At 50.8% G+C, this 19,289-nt stretch overlaps 1 protein-coding gene across 5 annotated transcripts in view; it reads right to left on the reverse strand.

Annotated features, from left to right (window-relative positions):
• The window catches only part of pleca (plectin a), a 62,855-nt gene that overhangs the window by 18,412 nt on the left and 25,154 nt on the right, over nt 1–19,289 (reverse strand). For 2 of the 5 annotated variants that reach the window (XM_055055094.1, XM_055055093.1), the window contains exons 3-21: nt 12,054–12,115; nt 9,706–9,720; nt 8,885–8,974; nt 8,140–8,175; nt 6,991–7,068; nt 6,827–6,919; nt 4,217–4,383; nt 3,609–3,724; nt 3,431–3,537; nt 3,138–3,257; nt 2,970–3,065; nt 2,771–2,898; nt 2,204–2,297; nt 1,391–1,545; nt 895–1,267; nt 735–812; nt 500–661; nt 305–409; nt 60–155 (exon numbers count right to left, since the gene is read on the reverse strand). In XM_055055094.1, the coding sequence (XP_054911069.1) occupies nt 60–155; nt 305–409; nt 500–661; nt 735–812; nt 895–1,267; nt 1,391–1,545; nt 2,204–2,297; nt 2,771–2,898; nt 2,970–3,065; nt 3,138–3,257; nt 3,431–3,537; nt 3,609–3,724; nt 4,217–4,383; nt 6,827–6,919; nt 6,991–7,068; nt 8,140–8,175; nt 8,885–8,974; nt 9,706–9,720; nt 12,054–12,115 (2,171 nt within the window). Of the gene's footprint in view, nt 1–59; nt 156–304; nt 410–499; nt 662–734; nt 813–894; nt 1,268–1,390; nt 1,546–2,203; nt 2,298–2,770; nt 2,899–2,969; nt 3,066–3,137; nt 3,258–3,430; nt 3,538–3,608; nt 3,725–4,216; nt 4,384–6,826; nt 6,920–6,990; nt 7,069–8,139; nt 8,176–8,884; nt 8,975–9,705; nt 9,721–12,053; nt 12,116–14,912; nt 15,078–18,528; nt 18,955–19,289 lie in introns of those variants that run through there. The other 3 variants (XM_055055096.1, XM_055055098.1, XM_055055095.1) reach the window with 3 other exon arrangements.

The raw sequence follows: 19,289 nt of genomic DNA on the forward strand, positions 1-19,289 counted from the left end.
CTGAAGGAGCAGTCTGACCTCAGTCTGACCTCAGTCTGACCTCAGGATGACCAGCGTACCTGGAAGTAGGCGGTGTTCTCCTTCAGGTGTGTCTCGATGCAGCAGCAGAGCTGCAGCAACCAGCTCCACTGTGTCTGCAGTGCAGCAGTGAACGCCTATAGAGGGAAAGCGTGTTTCAGTTGATTTCTCTACATCGTCGCTCGCCCTCCTGCTGCCCCGCCCTGCCCCGCCCCGCCCTGCCACGCCCCGCCCTGCCACGCCCGCCCTGCCACGCCCCGCCCTGCCACGCCGCACGGCGTCTCACCTCGATGGTCGGCCTGGCCGGGTGTCCGTCCCGCAGCAGCTTGTCTCCAGAGGCCTGGACGCCGTTCACCTTCTTCTCCCGCAGCTCCAGCTCTCGCATCAGGCCCTGCAGAAGAGAAACAGTCGGGTTCTTATGGCTGCGGGGCCCCGGGCCCTCAGGACGCCGCGCGGCATTACGTAGGCGCCAAACGCTCACCGAGTAGCTTTCCTTCTTGGAAGCCATGTTGGAGTTCTTGTCGCTCCAGTCGTAGTTGACCTCTTCCTCCTCTTTCTCGTTCAGCCACATCAGCTCCTTGGTGGCTGCGCTGACGAAGGCGTGCAGCTCCACCAGGTGGCGCAGGCGAGCCTTAGAAGCGCTCTGCACAGAGGAAGAGGGTTAGTGACGGTGGAAACGCTGGAGGCAGACAGGAAGTGCTTGTTGTGATGCTCACCAGCAGCTTTCCGTACTGCAGCTCCAGTTTTCCCAGATATTCCCGGTACGCAGCTTTGCTGGCTGGAGAAATCTGACCCTGCAGAGTCAGAAACAACGAGATGAAGACTCCTCCTCCTCTTCCTCACCATCCATCCTCAGGAGGTCTCTGTCCGCCGTACCTCGTCGGCCTTCGCCCTCTCGATCTTGGAGCAAAACTGCTCCACGGACTGGTGCAGGCCGCGGTGGCTGCCCAGCTGCGTCTCCACGTTGGGCAGGTCGGCGCCCCACTCGCCCTCCTCCACCCGCCGCTGGTTGTCCTCCACCCAGCCCAGCAGGTCCAGCACATAGCGCAGCGTGACCTCGTCCAGCTCCGGACGCACCCTGGAGGACTGCTGCTGGACCTGGGAGTGGACCTGAACGGGGATCTGGGTCATGGGGATCTGGGTCATGGGGATCTGGGTCATGGGGATCTGGGCGGTGGTCACGCCTGACTTCAGCCGCAGGTTGTACTCACTGCGGACGTTTACCAGCCTCTCATGGAGACGATAGACCCTAAAAGAACGCAGAAATGATCTCATCAACATCTTGAAGGAACAATTTCAGTGAAACTCTCCATCAGCAGGAGCAACGCAGGATGAAGTGCTGCAGCCTTCAAGGCCGTCAAACATCGTTTACCTGCGATACATCTGTTCGGCCTGCAGGTGGCGTCCATCTTTCAGCAGCTGGACGTCGTTGAAGAGCAAGCGGATCATTCCCTCTGCTTTCTCCAGGTCTGCCTCCACCTCTGCTGTGTGCTGAGCCGGTTTCCCAGAACTCATCATCCTCACATCCTGCAGCAAACAGGAAGTTCAGCAACCCGACGCGCTTCACACCGTGGGACGGAAAACCCTCAAGATGTCTCCCTGATTCTCCACACTGGAAAACACTGACTGCTGAGGATGACTCCACACAACCACCTCTTAAACTCACCTGGTCCCTGAAACGACTGGCTGCTAAAAACAAACCTTTATTCAGTAAAATCTAACAATCTATTTTTAATTAAATGCGTCAGTTTCTCTTACGCAAAACCATTTCAATCTTGAACTAGTTAAATATGACTATTTAATCTTCCTGTGCTGAAGAACACAATAAATTAATTCAAAAAAGATTAAAATTCAATTATTTCATCCCTCCTGACCACCAGGGGGCGTGTGTGTGTGTGTGTGTGTGTGTGTGTGTGTGTGTGTGTGTGTGTGTGTCTGCAGGTCCATGCAGAAAAAATACATCCAACTATTTCACCTTTTTAAAAAACTTTCAATGGGTTAATTTGACCCACAAATTAACAGGAGGGTTAATTATACATAATTAGTTTTTATATTTTCAGTACAGATTTACAATTTTGTCTGAATGACCAAATTTACAAAGAAGTATAAATTTTATAGTATTAATAAAACCCTCTGCTGCCCCCTGCATCACCAATGAGGCATTACAGCAGCACATGTTGCTCACCGTCTGCAGCAGCGTCTCCACCTGGTTGAGCTGCTCCTCACACACCCCCGACTCCATCTGGACCTTACTGACAATCCTCTGGAGTCGCTCCAGCCTGTAGCGAGGAGAAGAGGTCAGAGGTCAACATGCATCACAGAAAAGGAGGAGGCAGAGGAGTGGGCACTCACTGCATCCTCCTCTGCAGCACATAGTGGTAGCCCTGATGCAGGAAAGCCATGATGTGAGTCTGAACCGGGAGCGGCCGAAGCCACTAGCTGGAAACCACGGGGCTGGACGCCACGGGGCGGGACGCCACGCCCCGCCGCCATGTGACGAGGAGATGTTTATGTTTTCTCCGTGGCGACAAGACGGAGTCATGTGCTTCCTTTGATTTGATGTTTTACTTCCTAACCAACAAAACAAACAATGTTTGATGTGTTTGGACTCATCAGGAAATGAGTCACGGTCCGGCGCCGTGTTGCTCTCCAGCATGTGACTCAGCGCTTCGCCAACCTGCCGCTTCGCCTGCCGCTTCGCCTGCCGCTTCGCCTGCCGCTTCGCCTGCCGCTTCGCCTGCCTCACACTGACCTCTCGAACTCGGTCCGGAGGAGGCGCTCTCGCTCCAGGATGCCCACATGCAGACGGCCCCACTCCTTCTCCACGTCCAGCGGATGGTAGCCGGGAGGAACCTTCACCAGGCCGGTCCGCACGGCGCCCTGCGGACGGAAACGCTGTGAGTCTGGTTCCGGGTCCGGGTCGCTCCGTCGGGGGACACCGGGGAACTCACCTCAAACGACTTGAAGATGTGTTTGGAGCGGTTCTTGTCCGCCTCTTTGGCCGGCAGCTCGGTTTCCTTGAACTTCAGGAACTGGCGCCAGAGAACCTGAGGAGCAAAGGCAGACGTGAGTTGGTCGTCCGGCTCCTCGTCTTCAGGATGACGGCGCGACGCGGCCACCTCGATCTCCTCGTAGCTGCTGGGGAACTTCCTCTCCTGGAAGACCAGGATGTGGTGGCGGATCCACTGCAGCAGCACCGTCACCACCTCGTAATACTCCTGCCAGCGCAGCTCCAGCTCCTGCTCACATACAAACCACTTCATCACTTCCGGGAGAGACGGGCGGACCAGAACCAGGACCGGTTCTGGATCCATAAACACACCAGGCTTCACATGCTGCTCGTGTCCTGACAGTTTTCTAAAGATCTAGCTCCGATTCAGGATGCGCTGATCAGAAACGGGTCAGAACTCACGTTGGCCTTGACCCCGTCCTGGACGTCCGGCACGCGGGGCATGGCGTCGTACAGCGAGGACACGTACGTGATGATGGACTTCTCGTCTGGGTGGGGAACGTCCACATCTGGACAGGAACACGGAGCGGTGAGAAGCTGCCGGAGCCGAACCCTGCTGGGAGGTTCTGGTTCTGCTCACCTTCTGGGTCCAGCAGCCTGGTGACTCCCAGCTCTCGCTCGGCCACGCTGAAGGCCTGCTCCAGGTTCTCCTGGTTGGTCTGCCGGTACACCTGGTTCATGTCGATGAGGCTGGGCCTGCACACAGCCAGAGAGGCACCACACCGGGTCAGAACAGAACCTTAAACCGCCCGACCGACGCCAGGCGGACCCTGACCCCACAGAGGGTCAGACTGACCCAGAAACCAGAAACCAGGAAGTCCTCCAGCAGTGGGGGACAAGCAGCCCTCCATGGATGGAAGAACCGGTTAAACCCAGAAGGTTCTGCAGGTTTATCCGGGTCAGAACCAGACAATCCCAGCTGCAGCTGGCTGGGATTTAGTTTTGGAAGCAACAAGAAAGGAAGTTGGAAAACAATCAAATTGTCCAATGAAATCCAGAGAAACCAGTCAGGAAACAAAACGCTAATAAAAGATTCATTATGGCTTTAATCCAAACCTCAACAATACAGAGAATATTAATGTTGGAATTAAAGCTTTACATAAAACTTGCTTTCCATTCATCACCAGTCAGCTTCATCAGCTGCTGGGGCTTGTTGCTATGGACCGGGTCTACCTGTTGCAGCCTCACCTGTGGCGGTGTATGACGGCGTTGAGCAGCCGGCCGTCCCTCCAGCTGGTGGTGAAGTTGTCGCAGCGCAGCCCCTGGTAGCCCTCCACCATCCGCTGGGCCCACAGCAGCAGCCGCTCCTTGGCCGTCATGTCGGCCGACTGGCCGTTCACCTGGATGTCCGAGATCTGGGGAGACCGGCAGCACGGCGTCAGAACCGGAACCAGATCCAAGCCTGGAGCAGAATCCTGCTGCTCTCAGAGTTCAGATAACCACACCAGTTTCTGCTGAACAAGGTCGTGACCTCCAGATAATCAGAATCGCCATTTGTTCCCTGGCGGTGATTTTGTAGTCCAAGTTCAGTTGTGCTGAGGATGCAGGTCAGCGAGTCGAACCGTTCAGTAATGCGTGGATTAACGCTCAGAGGCCGCAGAGCCTCTTCTGGTTCTGTCGCTTTTCTCGGGATGTTCCCACACCAGAGGGGAAAGTCCGCTTTTGGAGGCCTGAGTGTTTCAGGAACCTCCTCCAGGATATCAGGAGGGATTTTCTGAAAACTTGGTCTGATTGAGGGTCACTTCCTTCTCTATGGAAACGAGGCACAGCGAAGCGCTAAGCTGCTAATGGCGCTACAGTGACAGCAAAGCTAGTTTTAGACATGACATCCTGGCCTCCTGTTAGCGCTGTGTGCTAGCTGCTAGCTGCCTCCTGGAGGATACAGCTGTTCTGCATGCTTTGGACAGAATGATCAGTTTTTGCTGTTTTTGTCTCGGGGAACAAAAATGACCCAAATGCATTGGGTGACGTCCTTGACGTTCCGTTAGCTAACTCCTTCATTATGTCGAGGCTTCGTTTAATACAACACAGCACTGCCATTGTGGCAGCATTAATATTTGAGTAGCTGTCCGACATGCATGGGCTGCAGTTCAACATCATATTGTAGGTAGTTGGTGTGGATGCAGAGGGAGGAAATCCAGTCACACCATCACTGCCATGTGTTCATGTGAATGTGCGGTTCTGTGGGTTCTGCAGGTTCTGCGGGTTCTGCAGGTTCTGGCTCAGACTCTGGCTCCAACATGTAGAAAGTTTCTCTGCCAGTAGATAATCGCTGCTACTAAACTACAGAAATGGCCAAAGTGGAACCTGGAGGGTGAAAATGTCTCCTTGACATTTAAAAACGGAGTTTCTGTAAAACGCCTCAGAACAGGAGAAACGAGGAATTCAGACTGAAGCATTGCAGTTCTACTGTCCACAGACCAGAAGTCAATGATTTACATGGGGAAAGATTTAAAGCTTCAGATTTTCACTTTAAATCTGCAGTTTGAAATCGTTTGGCACTCCGAACGGTTCTCCCTCCGTCTTCATCTGGTTTTCAGTTATTTATGATCCAGTCCAACCTTTCCAGAACTCATGACGCCCATAAATCTGTGATGACTCAGAACCAAACAGAACCTGGAAGTGTGAGAATGTGGGCTTTGTTTTCCAAGCTGCAGCGTTTAATGCACCCGCAGGCAGCAGCTAATGGCTGCTGGACCGAGAGACGGGAAAGTTTTATTGGTGCTGGGAGGAAAAACTCTGAGTCACACGAGAATCCCAACGGAACATTTCTGAGGTTTTTCCAGGACTCTGAGCTTCTGGAACCAGTTTAATCCCTGCAATGACATGTAACATCTGAAACTCTCAGTTTGGGTCTAATTATCAGTTTCTGGCTGCAGCTTCAAAACATTTTCATCCATCAGTTTATTTGACCAAGTGCTGAAACCTGCAGACTTTCTGTTTGCAGAGATCCAGAAAGTCCTGGCGACCGGGATGATCTCCTGCAGCCGCTCCCAACCGGCGTGGCTGAGTCAGAGCACAACTCATCATTTTATTAGGAAAACAGGAAGGGCGGAGCCGATGGGAAAGGAGGAAACCCTGAGCCTGGCTGGGTGCACAATGACCCCAAACCCGAACCGGACCTGGGAGCGAAGCCGAAGCAGCCATGTTGGCAGCCATGTTGGCAGCCATGTTGGACCGGTTCTCCAACAGAACCTCTAAAATCTTCTGATCCGTTTTAGGTTTGGGACTCATCACTCTGCATTTCTGGATCTTTCCCGGCAGCCTGACTGGAGCTGCGGGTCGACACCAGAACCGGCGCTTCCTCCAGGCAGGAAGTCGGCTGCCGTTTAGAAACCCAAGTTCAGGTGCAGCTCAGGGAAACGGCGTTTTTTTCACTTTCACAGAAAATGGGATGAAATGGAAACGTAGAAAACACTTCGGTGGTGCGATTTGCGAAACGTCTGGTCTCGTGAGGACAGCTGAGTGAAAACCAGGAAACCAAAGTCTGGTCTCCGAACAGCCTCACTGAGCTGCCTGGCCTCAAACTCCCCTAAGAGGTTTCTGCACCTCTACCATCGCTTTCAGCCTCTCTGAAGCAGGAAAACACCTTCAGTATTTTTATCAACGCAGGAAAAAACCAACTACTCGCCATTTGGAGGCCAGCGGCTTCTCGTTTACCAGGAATAAAAGGTGAGCGAAGGACGGCTGCACAGATTTATCACCAGGGAATCGCAACAAATGTAAAAACATTTTATCACAAGAAAGCCAAACAAATCTGGAGGGTTAGGTAATTGTGTTGTAATTCTCCTGGATTACCTGGAAGTGAAGGATGATGGTCCATATGAGGCCCAGGGTCAGCTTCGGGTTTCCATCTGCGATGTCATCATTTCTGATGTTAACCAGTTTGACCTGAAAAAGGGGCCGAGGTCGGGGTCAGGGCTAGGGAGACGAGGATGCCGTCTGTCCAGAACGTCCCTCACCTGTCTGTGCTTGAGGAAGTCCAGAGCGATCTGGACGTTCTGCAGCTTGTGGAAGCGCATTCGGCCCTTCTCCCGCGGCTGCAAGAGACCACAGAGGACACACTGAGACAAATCTCCATGGTCCAGTGGCTAGCTATGCTAACAACTATGTTAGTCATGGTGCTGGAGGTCAGAGGTGAAACGCTGCATGTTTGTGGTCAGATCTGACCCAGAGATGCGTCACAGATGGAGCCAAGATGTCTGCGGGTGACAGCATGAAGATGCATGAGAAACAGACTCCAGATCACGGGTTGGAAACCAGCAGCTCTAAGCGACTGCAGAAGAAGTTACAGCTGGACCCGAGCGTCTCAGAGCTGCACAACTCAATCATAATAATAATGATCTCACATTAACATCATTATTATCATAGCCCTATGATGAAGGGTTGAGATGTCTGTGGTAGAACTAGTTTCTCTAGATCCTGTAAATGATGGAACATTTTTGAATTTGGTGAAATAAAGAAGAACATCATCAGCGTATGGCTGAACTTCACCGCCGCTTTCAGCCACAATCTGACACTAAATTGAGTTTACTTGGTTTATTCAACAGCTTTTCATTTCTATTTTCTTCAGAAAGGTGCAAGCATCTTTTATTAATTTCACATAATTCAAAGTGGAAAAAGGAAGAAACAATTTTCAAAAACAAAATCACCTGTTAAATCAGAACATTTCAACTGAGTTCAGAAAGCAGAAAATAATAATTATACAAACAATATCAAATATATTTTGGTATATTCTAAAACCAAAAGAAAGACATCAATTAAAATACAATGAAAATATTCATATTGCCTCATTCATCTCATTGTTTCTTAATATCTTAATTTCAAATACACTGATGGTCATTTTTCAGTTTTGGATTAAAATCAGCAGCAGAAATTGTAAATTAGCATCAATATTTCTCATCGAGTTTTTTTGTTCTGCTCGTTTTATTTGTGATTTGATCTTCCGGTATCATCTGAGTCGACCTTTGACCCTCTAACATCGCCAGTGATCAGAGGACGGTGAGGATGGGGGTTTGGGGTGACGGCCAACATGCAACAACCGGCAGGCCGCCACCTGGTGGTGGCGCATGCCACGCCCGCCTCCCACCTGCAGTCCAGGCGCCACTCACCAACCGCACGATCCTCACAACGTCGCGCTCCCTCGGCTACAGCCGGAGCGTCGCGAGAAGGGAAGGCAGAGGTCAGAGGTCAGGGTAAGCAGACAGCAGTTAGAAGAAAGGAAAGAAAAAGGCTCAAACAAAGAAAGAGAAGTGCAGAACGGTTACAAGATGGAAGCCAGAAATGAAATTAGTGTTTCAACGTGAGCTCAGCCTCAGCAGGACCTGAACAGATAAACAAGACATGCAGACATGGAGACAGGGCCGCTGCTGACGGGGGACACAGGGGGACACTGGGGGACAGAAACACCATGGGACAAAGACACCGGGGGACAGACACAACAAGACAGGGGGGGGCACTCCTGGTCCTCGAGGGCCGGTGTCCTGCAACTCTTGGTTGTCTCCCTGATCCAACACAGCTGAATCCAGCAGCTGAATCACCTCCTAAATGCAATCAAGTTCTCCAGAGTCCTGCTAATGACCTCAGTGTTTGACTCAGGTGTGTTGAAGTAGAGACACATCTAAAAGTTGCAGGAGACCGGCCCTCGAGGACCTGGAGTGCCCACCCCTGCAACAAGAGGACAGAGGCACCAGGGACAGACACCGGGGGACAGAGACAACAAGGGGACAGAGACACCATGGGACAAAGACAACAAGGGGACAAAGACACAGGGGAAAAGAGACACCGGGGGACAGAGACACCATGGGACAAAGACAACAAGGGGACAGGGGAAAAGAGACACCGGGGGACACTCACCAAGGTCTCTCCAGACAGGACCTCCAGCAGGGAGATCAGGTTGTGTCCGTCCCTCAGGTCTTCATAGAGGTCGGTAACATGGCGCTGGGCCTGTCACAAGACAGGTGACAGGTCATTAACCTGTTATTACCCTGTTATTAACTAACCTGTTATTACCCTGTTATTAACTAACCTGTTATTACCCTGTTATTAACTAACCTGTTATTACCCTGTTATTAACTAACCTGTTATTACCCTGTTATTAACTAACCTGTTATTACCCTGTTATCAACTAACCTGTTATTAACTAACCTGTTATTAACTAACCTGTTATTACCCTGTTATTAACTAACTTGTTATTAACTAACCTGTTATTACCCTGTTATTAACTGTCTCATCACAGCTTCAAACATGATGCGACTGAACACTGATGGCTATTAGCTCAAATATATTCACAGCCTCGACGCTGATCAACAAAAACAAACTAGACTCCAACTAGACAGTTATTTGTCTAGTTGAATTTGTTAATCACTCAAAGACATGAAGGAACTAATGTCACAAAAAGCAAATCAAACTCAATAAAATTCAAACTGATTTTAGAGTTTTAATAGACGGACAAATTAAAAACGGACTCAGATTAAATCACAGCTCTACGTCTGACTCCAGGAAAGGAGAAACTAAGTAGATTTTTATGCTTCATTTACGGTTCAGCTTCTCATCTTCAGTGGATAAATGAAACAAAACTGCAGGAAATTCTCCTGAAGATATTAGACAGCAGGAAAAGAGGGAGGTTAGGCGGGTCAGGAGAGGCAGACATGCAGGGAGGAGTGACCGGGTCCTACCTCGGCCTTCCAGTGCTGATGGGAAAGAGGGATGGAGGCAGGAGGAAGGGGAGAGGATGGAGAGAAGAAACAGTTTCCTGTGAGAAGATGGAGAACCTCGTGGAAATGAAAGCGCAGCCAGTGTTTCTGTTCCAGATCAGCCTGAAAACTTCAGGTAAAGTCCGAGATGTGAGCTGCAACTGCTGCAGCCGAAACTCCCGAAAAACCTCAGCAGGATCAGGAGGTTTTCACCAAATTTGATGCACTTTTGTTCCACAACAAGAAACTGAAAATATTTCAATTCTGCTGATTTTTTTTCCTCTGGTAGAAGAAGAAACGTTGGAGCTCAGTGCTGACAAAATGTTTCCATGAAACAGTCAACTTTCCAAAAGGTTTTTCTTTCTGAAACGGCAAGACAAACACACACACACACACACACACGCACACACACACACACACGCACACACACACACACACACACACACACGCACACACACACACACACACACACACACACACACACACACACACACACACACACACACACACACACACACGCACACCTGCACACACACACACACACACACACACCTGCACACACACACACACACACACGCACACACACACCTGCACACACACACACACACACACACACACACACACACACACACACACACGCACACACACACACACACACACACACACACACACACCACACACACACACACACACACACGCACACACACACCTGCACACACACACACACACACACACACACACACACACCTGCACACACACACACACCCACACACACCTGCACACAAACACACACACACACACACACCTGCACACAAACACACACACACACACACACACACACACACACCTGCACGCACACACACACACACTGTACACACACGCACACACACCCACACACACACGCACACCTGCACACACACACACACCTGCACACGCACACACACACACACACACACACACACACACACACACACACACACACACACACACACACACACACACACACACACAAGAGCAGTAGAAACTGTGGGGTTTTTAACAATCCTCTATTGTTCAGGTCCGTTTGGCCCTGACTGCAGATTAGCCTAGCTGTAACGTTAGCGCTTCCTGTTCATGTTTAGCGTTTGTCCAAAGAAACAAGACGAGACAGAGAAGTGGAACGGAGGCCTTCTGGTCCAGATCCTAAAGCGGATCCAGGTGGGAGCGGGCCGCATGCAGAAACAGCCGGCTGGTCTGGACTTCATTGTGAGCAGATGGAGTCTGGTTCTGCTAGTGGTTGAGGAACCAGAACAACTCTGGAGCTCATTTGAACTTCAGGGCTGAACTGATTAAACTCAGCTGGACTTTAACAGCATGAAGCTGTGAGGCAGGACTCAGGTCCAGATTTGAAACGTTTGCTGTGCTGGTTGCTGAGAGACAGAAGCTGTTCCGGGTTTCAGGATGTTTTCCTCCTTCAGTCTGGTCGACCCGGTTCTACTGGAACCAGAACATCTGGAACAGAACCTCCAGCTGCTGTGGCTGAGTCAGACCAGCCTGTTCCCCTCCTGGCCTGTGGGGGCGCTGCACCAACAACCACTGAAGGAAATGACACTAAAACCTCTGAAGACACTGAGAGCAACTTCCTGTTTCACCAGATGAACCAAGATGGAGGCGTCAGAGTTTAGTGATTTCTCTTTAGTCTTTGGCTGAAGACCAGGAGCCATTTCTGCTGCTAGCGCTAGGCTAGCATGTTAGCTAGGGTTGTAATTACCCAGAATCCCCTGTGCTACAGCACAGGGGATTCTGGTCCACTTCCTGCTTGTGGAACGGTCTGTGGTCCGCTTGGCGTTCACATTGAAACCGAACCAGAATATACGCAGATGGACACAGAGGACCAGAGGTCAGAGGTTGACGAGTGTTCACACCTCACCAACTTTGACTAGACTGATGTTGCCTCCACACGTTGCCTCTACAGGTTGCTTCTACCTCTTGCTGCTAGAACATCAGAACCTCTAGCAGCTTCTGTTGGATTTAATCTGGGAGTTTAAAGCAGATTAACTGGCCAACATAAAAACAATAAGTTATAATTACAGTTTATTAATTTGTATTTTGTGATCAGATGTTTTTCAGACTAGCTGTGGATTAAATATTGTTTCACTGGTGATGTTCTCTGTTACATTTAATTACCCAGTAATATGTTTGCATTTCCTGTTTACTTCACATCTTTCATTGTAAGAACATGGTGGACCATCTGCATGACGCCTGGTCAGCCTTAATACCAGCAGCAAGAACCCTAAGAGACGATTCTGTCCCTAAATCTCAGATTATTCATCAAAGCCGGATCGTCTTACCTTCATCAGGTGCTTGTTGACCCACTTAGTGAAGGTCTTCTTCTGGACCCGGTCCCGTTCATCTGTGGAAACACCAGTCACAGAATCAGTTCAGTTCCTTATTGCTGCTCAAGGGGACGAGGTCGGCAGCACGTAAGCATCGTAAAGAGAAGATCCAACAGAACCGACCAGTTGAGCAACAGATGGTGTTGCTGTCAAGACACCGAACCCCAGAGCGAGTCCGGCGCTACGTGACGCAATGGAATGTGAAACATGACCAATGTGAGCAGCTTCTCAAGATGATCTGAAAGATTCACATTCCCATCGACACACCTCGATATTAAATGCTTGAAATAAGTTGAAATAAATTCATCCATCCATCTTATCCGGGTCGGGTCACAGGGTCAGCAGCTTCAGAAGGGAGGCTCAGACTTCCCTCTCCAAGCCACTTGTTCCAGCTCCTCCAGGGAAATCTCAAGGCGTTCCCACATACTTGAACTCCTCCACTTGGGGCAGGACATCCCCCCTCGACCCGGAGAAGACACTCTACCCTTTTCCGGCTAAAGACCATGGCTAAAGACCATGGCTAAAGACCATGGCTAAAGACCATGGCTAAAGACCCTGGCTAAAGACCATGGCTAAAGACCCTGGCTAAAGACCCTGGCTAAAGACCATGACTAAAGACCATGGCTAAAGACCATGGCTAAAGACCATGGCTAAAGACCCTGGCTAAAGACCCTGGCTAAAGACCATGACTAAAGACCATGGCTAAAGACCATGACTAAAGACCATGGCTAAAGACCCTGGCTAAAGACCATGACTAAAGACCATGGCTAAAGACCCTGGCTAAAGACCATGACTAAAGACCATGGCTAAAGACCATGGCTAAAGACCCTGGCTAAAGACCCTGGCTAAAGACCATGACTAAAGACCATGGCTAAAGACCATGGCTAAAGACCATGGCTAAAGACCATGACTAAAGACCATGGCTAAAGACCATGGCTAAAGACCATGGCTAAAGACCCTGGCTAAAGACCCTGGCTAAAGACCATGACTAAAGACCATGGCTAAAGACCATGACTAAAGACCATGGCTAAAGACCCTGGCTAAAGACCATGGCTAAAGACCATGGCTAAAGACCATGGCTAAAGACCATGGCTAAAGACCATGGCTAAAGACCATGACTAAAGACCATGGCTAAAGACCATGGCTAAAGACCATGGCTAAAGACCATGACTAAAGACCATGGCTAAAGACCATGGCTAAAGACCATGGCTAAAGACCATGGCTAAAGACCATGGCTAAAGACCATGGCTAAAGACCATGGCTAAAGACCATGGCCTCAGACTGATCCTCATCCCGGCCGCTTCACACCGAGCTGCAAACCGCTCCAGTGAACCCTGCAGGTCACGACCCGATGGAGCCAACAGGACCACATCATCCGCAAAAAGCAGAGATGGATCCTAAGGTCACCAAATCGGATCCCCTCATCACCTCGGCTGCTCTACAGATTCTGTCCATGAAAGTAATGAACAGAATCGGTGACAAAGGGCAGCCCTGGCAGAGTCCAACCCTCACCGGGAACGAGCCCGACTTATTGCTGGCAATGCGGACCAGGCTCTGACATCGGTCATCCAGGGACCTGACAGCCCGTATCAAAGGACCCGGTACCCCAGACTCCCGGAGAACCCCCCGCAGGGACACAGTCTTCTCCAAGTCCACAAAATACATGTGGACCGGTTGGGCGAACTCCCAGAACCCTCCAGGACCCTGCTGAGGGTGTAGAGCTGGTCCACTGTTCCACGACCAGAACCAGAACCACACTGGTCTTCCTGAATCCGAGGCTCGACTATCAGACAGACCCTCTTCTCCAGGACCCCTGAATAGACCTTGCCAGGGAGGCTTAAGAGTGAGACCACCCTGTATATTAAATAAATTATGATTATCAATTAAAATTCTTCTTTCTTCTGCTTTGCTTCCATCTCTGTGCCTCAATCTGCAGAGGTCTCATGTCGCCCCGAACAAGATAACGCCCTGGGTGGTTGCTGATATGGCCCATGTCAGGGTAAGGGTAACCCTATTGGCCAATCGAACCAACCTCTGCGTCAGACGTTGTGGAGCGTTTACGTCTCGCTCAGTGCCATCTGTACAGGCCACAGACCAAAACAAACTTTATTAAAGCAGATTGGTTAAAATCGTTTATTACTCAGAACCAAAGGAATAGTCAGGACCAGAGGTCAAAGGTTGGATTCTGTGAATAACCCGATCAGAACCAAAGAGTGTGTGTCCCACCCTGCAGGAATCTGCTTGTTTCAGGTTTTCATGAACCAGCTGCAGTTTCTCCTGCTGCGACTGCGCAGCCAAGCAGTTTCCTCCGCTCTCCATCAGATGATGGTCAGATTACAGGAAGCAGAAGTAATCAGAGGGAACTGAGCAACGACTCGTGGCGCCGACCCGATTCAGGCTGGCACCACGCTGATGACTCACTGACAAGCTCACAACTTTCTAAACACAGAAGTGATGAAGCTGAGAATGAAGAACAATCATCAGTCTGCAGGATTCCCTACTGAGAGAGGCTGAGAAATATCCAGAACCAGAACCAGAGAGAAAACCACCAGTTAGTCCAGTTTGATTCAAGAAACTCTGACTGGGATCTGAAACCCCAGAAGAAACGTCTCATCATCGCTTTTCTGCTTCAGCAGCTAAATTCCTCTCTGTTGGGATCAGAACTTTTCTCCTGAGGCAGAAACAGACTTTCCTGACAGGAGAACAGAGGGCGTGTCTGGGCAGGTTCTGGTTCTGGTTCTGACCACTGCAGAACCAGAACCAGAACCAGAGCAGCGGGCCAACCCTGCAGCTGGAAGCAGAAAGTATTCCTACCCTTCCTGTGGTCGGTGGCCCGCAGCATGCCATGGTAGAACGGCTCCTCTAGAAAGACGCCATCGCTGCCGTCTGACGAGTCACTCCAGAACCGGGCCTCCATGGTTCTGATCCGCTGCGCCTGGCAAAGCAGCAGCTCACTGATCCAGACTCTCAGCTCCTCTCCCTGCAGGCCTGCTGCTGCTCAGCACAGCCTGGCATTGGCCCTGCCCTGTGAGCCCCGCCCCTATTGGCCCGGCCCTTATTTGCCCCGCCCTATTGGCCCGGCCCTTATTTGCCCCGCCCCTATTGGCCCGGCCCTTATTTGCCCCGCCCCTACTGGCCCCACTCCTACTCCTATTGGCCCCGCCCACCGGGCTGACCCAGACGCCCCAAGGAAACACAAAATGTATTTAAAGAATGAAAGTTGGAAGAATAATAAAATAAGTTTTGAGCTGTTAATGTTTGACAGCTGAAGCTACATTTACACATTTTATTCTCTAGTAAAATAAAATCTCGTTTTATGTTATTTATATTTTTGAGATCAAGTTTTATGAATTTCATATTTTCTTTTTCTGTCTTTTACATTTTCTGTTTCACACTTTTGAGGGCGGGACGATGCAAAGAGGAGTTCCTATTGGTCGTTGTGCGAACGGTGAGTGTTCCTATTGGTCGTTGTGCGAACGGTGAGCGTTCCTATTGGTCGTTGTGCGAACGGTGAGCGTTCCTATTGGTCGTTGTGCGAACGGTGAGCGTTCCTATTGGTCGTTGTGCGAACGGTGAGCGTTCCTATTGGTCGTTGTGCGAACGGTGAGCGTTCCTATTGGTCGGTCTGGACATGATGTTGCGAAGTTTGTTTCAATATCAGACCAGATTCTCTCAGCCTGGTCAGACGCCCAGTGGATCAGAACCTCAGGGTGTCAGGCCGGTTCTGGAGCCATCGGGTAATGAAGGTTCCCATCCAAACCGGGCTCATCACCAGAACAATCAGATCCAGAACCAGAACCAGGTCCTGCAGCGGCATGGAGCAGCAGATGTTTGGGATTCCTGCAGAGCGAAGCGACGTGTCGGAACCTGAGAGCTTCATCAGGTAAACATTCCTCAGCAGAACTTCGTGTCTTTGACCAGAACCAGAACCATCGGAGAAATGGAAACGTCTGCTGGTTTCAAGTTCTGCTGAATAATCAAAGATCCAGATCTGAAAGATTATTGCTGAGTCAGTGCTGAGCTGAACGAGTTTCTGATGATTTATGGGTCCAGATTGCAGCGCCGCCGCACACAGGATGCTTTGGACCGGAGCAGCATTGAATGCTGGGTAATACCATCTGGATCACACATGATGGAGGGAGGAATGAGAGGAATGAGTTGCTGCAGGGCATTCTGGGAAACTAACAGAGCGAGGGGGCGGGGTCAATCTCCACCTGCAGACCGAGGGGCGGGGCCAATCTCCACCTGCAGACCGAGGGGCGGGGCCAATCTCAGAGAAAACAGAGTCTTTATTTACGTTTATATTATTCTGTGAAAAGCAGCTCCGTGTGGAAGCTGATTGGCTGTTTGGATCACAGGAGGCGGAGTCTGAAGATGGAGATACTGAAGGAAGGGCAGCCATCTTGACATCTGTTGTGTTGCCAGGAAACTATAAACAGAGTGATGATGATGATCTGACCTTCATCACCGTTCAGTGCAGCAAGTAGTGAAACAGAACCGGTTCTGCCCACGGCGGTCCATCGGGATTTTGTTTTATAAGAAATTGGCAGGAAACGTGAAATATTACTGGGTAATAATGATACTGGAAGACATTAAACCCACATCCATCCATCCATGTGCTCACACTCTGACCCCTGTGGGGTCGGAACCTGCTGCTGCCTCACCCCGAGACATTTGGGGCGAGAGGCGGGGTCACCTGGACAGGTCGCCAGCCTGTCGCAGTGAATCCACAACTATAAAATCTTAAAAACAATAAATACATATTAATGAATACATATTAAAATACATATCAATTATCAATTATTTGCTTTTGTTAAAGTCAAATTCTGCTCCAGGCCTCATTCAGCCTTGGATGGGCCCTGCATGGTGCTGCATTATGCTGCATGGTGCTGCATGATGCTGCATGGTGCTGCATTATGCTGCATGGTGCTGCATGGTGCTGCATGATGCTGCATGGTGCTGCATGGTACTGCATGGTGCTGCATGATGCTGCATGGTGCTGCATGATGCTGCATAATGCTGCATGATGCTGCATGGTGCTGCATGATGCTGCATGGTGCTGCATGATGCTGCATGGTGCTGCATGATGCTGCATGGTGCTGCATGGTGCTGCATGGTGCTGCATGGTGCTGCATGATGCTGCATGGTGCTGCATGATGCTGCATGGTGCTGCATGATGCTGCATGGTGCTGCATGATGCTGCATGGTGCTGCATGATGCTGCATGATGCTGCATGGTGCTGCATCCTGCAGCTGGATGTAGGGGGACAAACGGGACGTTCATTTTAATAGCTTTAATAGCTCTTTCATTTTGCGTCTGTTCTGATCTCCGTGCAGAAACTCAACCCGACTTCAAGAAGCCAAAGCGTTGATGAGCATCGTGTCGCCCCAACAAATAAAACTAAATAAAAACACGTGCTGCGCTAGTTACCAGGTGAGCGTGAAAGCTCCTCTCCAGGGCGAACAACCGGGCCGGACCCGGCTGACCGGGCCGGACCCGGCTGACCGGGCCGGACCGCTGACCGGGCCTTTATCAGCCAGACGGTCACAGAATGCTTCCTTCACAGACGTATTCTCACCGTGGGCAGGGAGACGTGGTGCCGGGTCGGTCCTACTGGGTCCGAGGATAAACGGTGAAATGTGAAACCTCTCAGATTGTGCAGGTTGAATCAATAATCAATAATCAACTGAAGCAAACATTCAGCTTTTATTCTCCACAGATGAGAAACCGACTGTCAGAAAACTGAACGCTGGCGAAACACCGAGCTCCTTTAAATGAAGGCTAAATTTATTCATGATAACTGGAGTATTGATCAGTACATTGAATCTGTATAGACGATATTGATCAGATATGAAGTTTGTTTTCTGAAGTAAATCTCTTTGACAAATGGAGCCGCTCCTCTGCAGTCTGTGCTGCTCCGCCCTGAGTTCCCTCTGATAGCAGCTAACACACTGACAGCTCGGCGCCGCTCCACATGACCACCAAGGCTGCACAGAAAGCAAACGATGAGATGAGGAATAAATCATCCGCTCATCTGGAGATGATCAATCAGAGCCACCCATTCGCTCTCTGGCTCCCTCTGCTGGCCGAGCCCACAGAGCAGATTACACATAATCTGGAATATGTACAATAACTCCTCCAGCCCGACATCTGGAACATGTGGTTTCCATGGCAACAGCCACTGAAACGCAGCAGAGTCCAGAGGCGGTTCTGGTCCAAACCGGCTTCATCAGAGCAGCACCAGACCCTCAGCCAGGGTTCAAAGGTCAGACCAGAAAAAAAATTTCTTTAAACTTTGGAAGAAAACAAAACTGAACCGGTTCTGACTGGTTCTGGTCCATAAAGAGGCTCCGTTAGTAGTTCGCTGGTTCCGTCCATCAGACCCAGATGAAGCGGACCCACCCGCCCTCCCCCCCTACCCTCTACCTACCTGCGCAGCACATCTGGCTGTACAGGTGGAAGCCCACGTCCTCGCACCGCATCTCGTGGATGAAGTCGGTCCGTCGGTACCGAAAGTCCCGCTGTAGAGCGGCGGGGCAGGCCGGTACCGCGGCCAGAACCGAGTCCTCCGCTGCGGCCATCAAGAGTGTGCGCGGCGGCGCGGCGCGTCAAGCTGCTGGAGCCGCTCCCCTGCTGCGTGGATTGGGCCGGCCCCGCAGGTTCTGCCCGTCCTTTCACGGAGCCAGGAGGACGGAGCGGAGGGAGCGGGTCGGGTTGCACTGAAGGCCGGCCCACCGAGTTCCTCCCCGGGATGCAAGCCGCGCCGCGCCGCGCCCCGCGTGCGTGTGTACACACTCCCACTACCACCCCGCCAGAGTTTTCCGAGCCTCTCTCGTGTTACACAACCGTCCGGAACCAGAACCCGGAGCAGACCTGCTTTTATTGTTCTGGGCCTGCGCAGAGCGGCCACAGATTAGCTCCTTCTGCGCATACTTTAGTTTCCAAACCTCCGCTAATAAACCCTGAAAGCCGCAGCAGCTGCGCCATAAATCATTCTTGTTTGCGCTGCTCCTTGCGCAACTTTGCGCCATCCTTCACTCTGACTGACATTCTGGCTGCGCAAAGCTGCGCGTTTCATGGCTTCGTCTGCGCAGCTTCACTCTGAGCTTCCTGCAGGTTTGACAGTGACGCCATATTTCCACCGTGTCCAGTTCGGCTCTGCGGCTCGAAAAACATTCAGATGGTATGAAA

Source organism: Poeciliopsis prolifica, unplaced genomic scaffold (genome assembly GCF_027474105.1).
Source record: "Poeciliopsis prolifica strain line A6 unplaced genomic scaffold, Auburn_PproV2 SCAFFOLD041, whole genome shotgun sequence".
Lineage (NCBI taxonomy): Eukaryota > Metazoa > Chordata > Actinopteri > Cyprinodontiformes > Poeciliidae > Poeciliopsis > Poeciliopsis prolifica.